Source organism: Salvelinus alpinus, chromosome 25 (genome assembly GCF_045679555.1).
Source record: "Salvelinus alpinus chromosome 25, SLU_Salpinus.1, whole genome shotgun sequence".
Classification (NCBI taxonomy): domain Eukaryota; kingdom Metazoa; phylum Chordata; class Actinopteri; order Salmoniformes; family Salmonidae; genus Salvelinus; species Salvelinus alpinus.
This window is the reverse complement of record NC_092110.1, coordinates 20,880,866-20,889,968: the sequence shown is the minus strand read 5'-3', so window position 1 is coordinate 20,889,968 and position 9,103 is coordinate 20,880,866. Positions and strand designations below refer to the sequence as shown.

The 9,103-nt window shown below is 39.8% G+C and overlaps 1 protein-coding gene across 2 annotated transcripts; it reads right to left on the bottom strand.

Moving 5' to 3' along the window:
• Positions 1–1,278: 1,278 nt before the first annotated feature.
• Positions 1,279–8,856, bottom strand: LOC139553602 (visual system homeobox 2-like). 2 transcript variants are annotated; one of them, XM_071366117.1, is made up of 5 exons: positions 8,044–8,856; positions 7,555–7,639; positions 6,255–6,378; positions 2,797–2,977; positions 1,279–2,474 (listed from the first exon to the last, which is right to left on the bottom strand). In XM_071366117.1, exons 1-5 carry the CDS (start codon positions 8,462–8,464, stop codon positions 2,098–2,100), a joined length of 1,188 nt encoding a protein of 395 aa, XP_071222218.1. In that variant the 5' UTR covers positions 8,465–8,856; the 3' UTR covers positions 1,279–2,097. The 2 variants fall into 2 exon arrangements, with proteins under 2 accessions (XP_071222218.1, XP_071222219.1); XM_071366118.1 differs by having other exon boundaries at positions 1,279–2,411; positions 8,044–8,615.
• Positions 8,857–9,103: the final 247 nt, after the last annotated feature.

The window sequence follows — 9,103 nt, the reverse complement described above, 5'->3', positions numbered from 1 at the left end:
CACCAGATGTCATTGAATTGATTACACTTAATTAAATTAGGGTCCAATGAACAGTGTAAATCTAATGACAGTGGCACTAGCCATACAGGGTCAATGATGATGAGGAGCAGCTGGAATCAAAGATCCAGTAGTGATGATTCAGGATGGACAGAATGCTGCTGATACACTATAGGAGATTAGTGTTGAGCAGGCTGCATCCCCACATCTAGCTATTAGTACACCAGTAGGCCTAATACCATTTATAAAGTGGTCAAGTTGCTTAACATTCCAAATGAAATACAACACTTATTTTGAATGTTTTAATATTCCTATTATGCTACCTCTAGTAATGCTATTTCCTTATCATTATTATTTATGTATGCTTGTTTTTGTCAGTTAGAAATTGCCAGTATTTCCCCTAACATGTGACACAGGCAGCCCAATTCCGATCTGTTTCCACTAATTGGTATTTTGCCAATAATTGGACAAAGATCAGAATTGGGCTGCCTGTGTAAACGTAGCCAAAGATTATTATAATAATCTGGCATGCAAACATGTTGATGCCTACTGACACTCATCTGCCACTGAGGAGTGAATCTGATTCAACATGCAATCTGATGGAGCCCATCTTGCATCCACTCTTAATAAATCGAATCTAAATCTAAAATCCATTGCGTCACGTTGACCTGTGAACCAATGCATATACGTTAGCTCAACTTTGCAGCTAGCAGTATGTGCATACATAAAAAAAGCTGGGATGGATAAGTGATCTAAACATCTGAAACGAAGGGATAAAAAAGCATTACTAGAGCCTGATAAGGTTCTTGGTAAGTATCAGAGCAGGCGCCTTTAATACAGGCTGAGAGCTTCTCATCTGGGCTGTTTCACTGGCTCTCCCATATGATCCTCATGCATCGGCCCCATAGTTTAATTTGAGAGATTGAAGCCTCTCAACTGCAACAGATTGCAGACAGAACACAGTGCTACACTTGGCTGCCCTGGGAACAGGCAGAGCGTTCAGTTATAGGACCAGCTAGCCACCTTCTAATGAGCATGACCAACGGAGCATCATGCACAGGGAATGACAACAAGGACAACTCTGGTGGATTTTAGAGCATCCTTTGTCTGGTACAGCAGTCCAGGACTTACTTCTTGCTGCTTACTGAATATGTAAATATCATAAGTAAGCCCAGGTAGCGAAGAATATCAATAATTATAGACCTACAGCTTCTCTCGTGCAGGTTCACCTGGCCACTTGACTTTGTGATGAGGTAATACACAAAATAATGTAACAGCAGACCTCATAAAAAATTGTTTAATACTTTGTATTGCATACTATACAGACTGTGAAACAAAAACACAAACATTTAAAGACTACATGAAAGTATATTTTAACAGTGCCTTTGTGAGCCGTCTTTATCTCCATTATATACAGCATAAGAACAACGTAAGACAACGTTTTAATTATTGTGTGTTCCAAATTAGTGGAGTAATGTTTTCCCTTTCGTACATCATCATCCCACAGATGTATAGTCGCTTCAGTGGAGCGACTAGACAAGAAACACAGTCAGCATCAACACTATGGATGCTGTGAATTCAATATAGAGTACAGTATAGTTTCAGAGATTGGCTACTTATATATCAACAAACTTATATATCAACAAATGTCCTAATTGGTTCATTATAACAAACACAAGTATGCACTTTGCACACTGAATTAGTAGTTTAAGAATATTCAATGATAGAAATGTGTAAAGTGGGTATCTTCTAGTTATAGGGGTTGTCAGCAATATACATCTGTATGGACTGCTAACCCCATATTAAACCATTTTCAACAATATGTAAGCATCAATATTTGTATGAATGTCAGTGAGTAAGAAAGACAGAAAGTGCATTGGGGTTTTTCTTAGTCAATAAAATACAAATGTAGATATTTAATCTTTCCAATAGGAAGACCAGTATAAAGCAGGTCATTTTAAAACAGTATAATAGAGATCTAGGATGTTCAACATGTAAAAACCTCTCAGAGAACACTGTAATACTGATCAATCTAGTTGAGTCCATACAGATGTTTAGAGCACAGTCAGGGGCACTGCAAAGTCTGTACAAAGTGAGGGTCTATGGACTCTTGGGCTCTTCCACTGGACTCAAAGGGCCACTAGATTTTTCCTCTGTCGCCTGTCTCTCCACTTTGCTCTCCGGTCTCTCGCATGTAACAGTCCCAAGCACCTTGGCACTGTGCTCCTGTGCTTTTGCCCTGAGTGCTGCGATGCTGTTCTCCCTCAGTTCCTCTTTGGAGATGGGTGACTTGCCCTCCGCCCTCTTCTCCTCCACGTCGCACTCTTCAGCCCTCTGAATGGCTGGCTGCTGGGGAACATCGGACTTCCCTTTTGGCTGGACGACCGTGGTCTCCATGGACTTTTTGTGCATCCCTGTAAAGAATTGTGGGTATTCGGATTTAGAAAAGCGTCTGCTGATTGGAAAGCCATCTTGAACTGAAAATAGTAAGCAAAGAAATAGTTCTGATTTAGCTATAGGAATATGATCTTCAAATTGAGGATTCATAATAAGTGTAAACTGATAGTAAATATTTGCTGAATAGTTTTTTTCTCCCACTAAGCGATATGTAAATTATGATATCTTGATCATTTCATTTGATGAAAAGATTAAATCAAGTATGAAATGGTGTGTTTGGCCTCTTCTCTGAATGACAAGGAACACAACCCACAATCACAAGTAGGAAAGTAAAATGTGGAAAATATCTGAGAGTAAGCATGGAGGGTGAAATCTGCTGTAGATAAAACATTAGTCTCATACCAAGCAGCCATGGGGCACAGGAGTCCATGATGCCATCCTTGGCAGACTTGAGGATGGAATCCGGTAGGGGGATAGAGTGGCGGACCATGGCGCCATACAGCCCATACTCTGCCATCACACTGCTGCGACCCCAGCACTTCTCCCTCTTCCTCCATTTGGCCCTGCGGTTCTGGAACCAGACCTGTAACCCAGGAGAAATTATTCAGTACCACTGACCAACACTGAAACTAGCAATATTCAGACACACTGACACTAGCAGCATCAATGAGTCTACTAACTGACAGACACCACCACCTTAACTGGCTCTAGCACTGGCATCACATTGTGACACAGTTGTCCACCCTGTGAAATATCCATCCCAATCTTTGGCAGACCTAATGGCCCTTTCTGCCAATTATTTTATTTTATTTGTGAAAAGTACATAACTTAATCTGGTCTTGTTTCTCTCACTATTATTCCAGTTTACATTCACTTCAGTGTTGTTTTGAGATATCTGTTAGATCTCTTATGTAATGTGTGGTGATATAAGATAAAACTGATGTGATTTGATTCAGCACATTGATTTCCCATACAGGCTGCTGGTGGTCTCTGAATGATCTCTGCCTTCTGTCAGTCCCTATCTCCCCCCAGCCTGAGGTAGTGTAGACGGATAGTGACTAAAACATTAAGATACTTCACTTGCCCAACCATGACTACTGGTTGGGGCCCCCAGGCTATCTGTCAGCTCAGTGAGAGGCCAAATTGATTTCATAGCACAACACAGAGCTGTTAAACAGCCTTGGCCACTTCTGATGGCTGTATGTGCTGTGCAAAAAAAGAAGAGGGGAAGCACAGAGATGTCTCGACTGTGGAGGGGGACCAGACATTAAATTGAAAATGATCAAAACCATTTAGAACCTTTTTCTGGTAATTCTGATGATAGCCCTTATTTCATACAAGATGCTTTTTTATGAGAAATTGTTTCTCTGGCCCTCAAAGGAAGCCGAGGGGAAGCTGCGAGCAGAAACGACCCCTAGGGCATGCCGAGGCTGATTGAAAAATAAGTTAATTTCAAGCCCAATCGATGGTGGACAGGCGGGCAAATATCACGGGAAATTAAACGAGCGGGACTCGGGGGAACGGCGCTATTGACCCGTGCTAATAAATTCAATGTAGTTATTTCGTCTGAACTCCCAGTGTCTCGAGCGAGCCTCCCCCTGGAACAAGGCAAGCTCGTCTGATTTAACTAATTACAATCTATGAGAAAATTGGGTGTTAATTTTATTTAGGATAGGAATAGCCTACGTTTATTTATTTATTTCCTTATTATTTATTCGCGGCGAAGAGCCTTAATGAGAACGAAATTAAAAGGCGCTCGGGCAGATGGATGGTCCAGGTCACACCGCAATCTTCTTCCGCCTTGATAGCATGATTAGGTCGTTAGTGCTCCTCTCCGAGAACAAATTGTTTCACATCCAACTGCGCCTGATGAGAGATGATCTTCTCTGGCGAGGATGCTGCTAGAGGTGTCTTTGACATCTCTGATCGATTTACGTGGGCACACTTGCATCCTCCATAAAACATTATGTGGTTAACTAGTTCGTCAAGTGCAGAGTAGGCTAGGCCTAGATCACTCCACTTTTCATTTTCTAGGCAATTCATTGTTTTTTTAATACCTGCTTTATAGTCTGGATCAAGGCTATTTAAATCCCACGGCTGAAGCCAAAAATGTTGAGACGAGCCTATTTCAACGTAAAGGCCCAGTGCAGTCAAAACCTTGATTTTTCTATGTTTTATATACAGGTAACTGAAAAATAAAGGAAACACCAATTTAAAGTATCTTAACAGGGCGTTGGGCCGACACAAGCCGCCAGAGGCGTCAGGACAGCTTTGATGCGTCTTGGCATATATTCTACAAGTGTCTGGCACTCTATTGGAAGGATACAATACCATTCTTCCACGATAAATTCCATAATTTGGTGTTTTGTTGATAGTGGTGGAAAACGCTGTTTCATGCCCCACTCCAGAATCTCCGATAAGTGTTCAATTGGGTTGAGATCTGGTGACTGAGACACACACACACTTTAAACCCCCTATGCTCCTTTGAAACCCCTCTTTGAAAGTCACTGAGATCTCTTCTTCTAGCCATGGTAGCCAAAATAATGTGCAACTGGGCATTTTTATACATGACCCTAAACATGATGGGATGTTTTAATTGCCTAATTAATTCAGGAACCACACCTGTGTGGAAGCCCCTGCTATACTTTGAATCCCTCATTTACTCAAGTGTCTTTTATTTTGGCAGTTACCTGTATATTATGAGGTTGGAATAATGCTGTGAAATTGATGGTAATGCCCTTTTAGTGTAAGAGCTGTTTGAAAAGACTGCCTGAAATTTCAGCCTGTTTGGTGTGATGACATCACCAGCAGCACAGGAGGTTGGTGGCACCTTGATTGGTGAGAACGGGGTCGTGTTAATGACTGGGGCGGAATCAGTGGAATGGTATCAAATACATCAAACACATGGTTTCCAGGTGTTTGATGCCATTTAATTTCCTCCATTCCGGCCATTAGTGTCCTGTACTCTGTCCATGGACCCCAAAACCACCTTCTGCCCATAAAGGATTGATATGATATTCCACAGGAGTTTTGGCTTTCCATGGTGACATCACCATGTGGTAAATTGGTTAATAGACCAATAACAAAGAGAGTTCCAAACCTCTCTGCTAATAACAGCTAGTTTTCCCCTCCTCCCTCAGACCACTCCCAGACAGTCCTAGCCAAATTTTTGCTTGAGAAATAGTTTTTTGCTAAATAGCTACTTTTGCCCATTTTAATGGTAATCTATTTAAGTAAGGTACTTAATTGTTATCCAGAAATGATTTGATATTGATATAAAAACGGCTGCATTGGGCCTTTAACTGATCATTAATTTGTTAGCAAAACTACAACCATTATCATGTAAATTGAATTATGATTATTTCCAAGAGAATAATGCTAACAATGCCAATATCAAAAGCAGATCACAGTCGCAATGTATCCAGTGACAGATATCAATAGTGCTTAATAGTGCTTGCTCTAAGATAAATGCAGAACATATATTAAAAAGAAGAAGAATTATTCACTGTTAATCACATTTAATTGGAGAAAGATTTTTTACAATTAGCACAAGTTCTCCTGTATTAAATATTTTGCAGAGTAACAATATTCCAGTTTGAGTTTCTTTGCAAGGACACTGAGTATGACGTAAAAAAACTAAATCTGACATAATATTCCAGTCATTTTATCCAGTAGATAAATCAAAATTATAGGCTATAAACATGAATAATGCTGTTCTGAGACATTTAAATGCAATTTTAGTTCATGCTAATAAATTGAATGCATTTGTGTTGGGGAGGAAGAACTCAAGTGAAAAAATAAATTTCCTCTGACATGATATACAATAATAAACTGCCAACATCAACAGCCTGCTGTCATACCTGTATTCTGTCCTCAGGAAGCTCTGTTTTCATAGCCAGCATCTCTCTTGCATACACATCTGGGTAGTGAGCTTCATTAAAGGCCTTCTCCAACTCCTCGAGCTGGTAAGATGTGAATATGGTCCTGAAGAAATATGAAATATGTAAATTGTCCACATTGAAAAATGGTCGCAATGCAAATAAATAGGCAAGCTCGGTTGGCTATTATTTAATTTAAACAGATCAGCTGTACAAATGCACACCTTAATTTGCACGGTGGCCCAATGCATGCCGTACATCTTATATATACAAAGGTTTTGGTGGTATGCATTTAATCTTAGGTACATGCAAAACAATGGTGCATTTTAGAAATAGAGTAGGCCTAACTCAATGCAGCGACCCTCTCGTCCACATAACATCCAAAAGCAGCTGCCCGATCATAGTATTTCATTACAATAAAAAGTATTCAGTAGCCAATGCATGTAAGCCAGAAAGCATCATTTTCATGCACTCGGTAAGTGAGTATAAATAAATGGATACATTAAAAAATCCCTTTTTATTTCTTTATGCTGGAGGAAAAGGAAATGATCTATTTCCATTTCAATGTCTCATCCCCCCTCATAAAGGAATTATAAAGTATTCACAGACTAAGCCTATATCGTTATGAAACGTTTTAATAAGTAAAAAGGTAGGCCATATCCATATGGTGTACTTTTAGGCCTATACACTCGATTGTAAAAAGTCTATATTCAAAATAGGCCCATGCATGATGAATTGACCGGGGCTGATTCGCAACAAAACGCTAATGCTTCCACACCCCAAAACAAATGTACATCAAAATGAATTAACACAAATGTATGAAATAATACGGAATTGTTAGAGTACGCTAGCCTGTAAATTTACACTTGTAGGCCTAAATCATTAATTTGCTATATGGAAAAATGGAATCCAAAGACCATTAAATAAGGAAATGCGTTGTAAGCCTAATTGCATAAAAATAATTTGTATTAACTTTATAACATCTAGGCCTAGACCCTATTAAATGTAATTCCATATTTGTTACAATGTTATTAATATTGGAAAAGGACAAGTTTGTCAGCTCAGTAATTAGCATGGGCTACTTTTTCAATTCTTCAATACATAATTTTTCTATCTTGTTACAATAGCCTTCACAAAATCCAAAATAGTTGTTCTTGAATTAAGACAGTTCAAAAGCCCTAAACAAAAAACAAGTATCGTTAGGCCCCAAAAAATAAATTAAGCTATTAGGCTATAGCGTTCTGATAAACAACAATATCATGTGTTGGAATGCAACGCCTACCGGTGCCGTCTTTTCTTCCGTTTCTTGCTCTGGCTTAATGAGTTCTTTGAGAGTTTTCGTTCACTTGATGACACATCTTCCGAGTCTGTGAATATTAGAAAACGTGGCGATAACATGAATGACTCGTTTGAGGAACATATTCAATATGTTATCACAATTGTAGTGTTAAAATTGAGTAGGCTAAGAAACAACGTCTAACACAGATGTTATCATTATATTCTGTTCTTGTTATAATACTGACATAAGTAGCCTATTTGTATTATTGTTAGTATAATTTTATATTATAAGTTGCCTATGGTTATCCATTGTGCTTTTAAAGTTCAGCCTAATAATAATATGAATACTAATACTAGCTTACTACTACTACTACCACTACTACTACTAATAAGAATAATAGGCTAACTACTAATAATAGTACTACTATTACTACTACTAATAATACAACTGTATATTTTAAGTCTTTAATGTAATGACGACTGTAATTCCTACCTGAACTGGCGGACTGGCTGTGGTCCAGATGTCCCACAGTTCTGTTGTGGGTTTGCAAGTGAACGTTCTGCGCATCCTGCAGGACCTCCAAAAACGCTGGTTGCCTGTAGAATGACGGAATCCCTCCAGGCCCGATTAATCCCATCCCAACTCCTACACCAGCGGGGCCAAGCATTGACCTGGCGGCAAGCAGGTGCGCCCCAGATGGTAGCGACTGCAAGGCGCTCCTCGGGGCCGCCGAAGGCTCTTTATTCAGCCCTAAAATCTCCTGTATCCCGAATCCGGTGCATCTGGGAGGGTGCGTGGCGCTGTTCTTTGATTGTTGGTGCAGGCTGTTATTCCCTCCGTTAGCATCGATAGAGGACGTTTTGGATATATTCAACGTTTCCGATAGCACCGCAGCTCCTTGTTTACCTGTCATGGTGATTTCGATAGTTGGCCTATTCCCTATTTGTATCGGCTCACAGGTCGGTCTCCAGCGCACTAGCCACGATGTATCACTCGAGACTCTCTAAAATGGTCCTTTTATCCAACAGGTCCATCCCAACAAGAGTCAGAGTCCAGCAGCCAATCAGCTACGAGGGATTTTTCCGGATTCCTGCGCATCAGGCATTATTACGCGCCTTTGGAAACGGTTTATTCCCAAATAACTGATATATTATAAGGCTATATAGGTAGGCTACACAAACCAGAGTGTCCGGATAACCCAAAACGCCTGCGGATAAAGAAGATGAAACAGGTGGACTGAGTTGAAGAATGTAGGCAAATACGAAGCTATGCTATCCATCCAATGTACTGAGAAAAATATATAGCCACATGCCGTTTGCTATGTTTTTCATTGATATGTGTGACCGTTTATACTGTATATAGAATATGACAATTATTCTGGTATTTAAACGTGATCTCGATATTATACGTTTCATGCAGGATTACAATTATTTGAGGCGGATTGAATCGACCTGGGATCTGGATTAAGTTACCGATTTCATAAAATTAAAATGCATGTTAGTCAGTGTTTAGGCTATAAGTCTCTTCATTGAATATATTTCAGACCAGCTTC

What these genes read in the sequence shown, in the direction of transcription:
- LOC139553602 (XM_071366117.1), bottom strand. Translation starts at nt 8,464, where the DNA reads ATGACAGGTAAACAAGGAGCTGCGGTGCTATCGGAAACGTTGAATATA. An exon ending in CGGAAGAAAAGACGGCACCG is followed by an intron (nt 6,379 to 7,554) that starts GTAGGCGTTGCA and finishes ATATTTCTTCAG; the next exon opens with GACCATATTCACATCTTACC. An exon ending in CTGTGCCCCATGGCTGCTTG is followed by an intron (nt 2,475 to 2,796) that starts GTATGAGACTAA and finishes TACTATTTTCAG; the next exon opens with TTCAAGATGGCTTTCCAATC.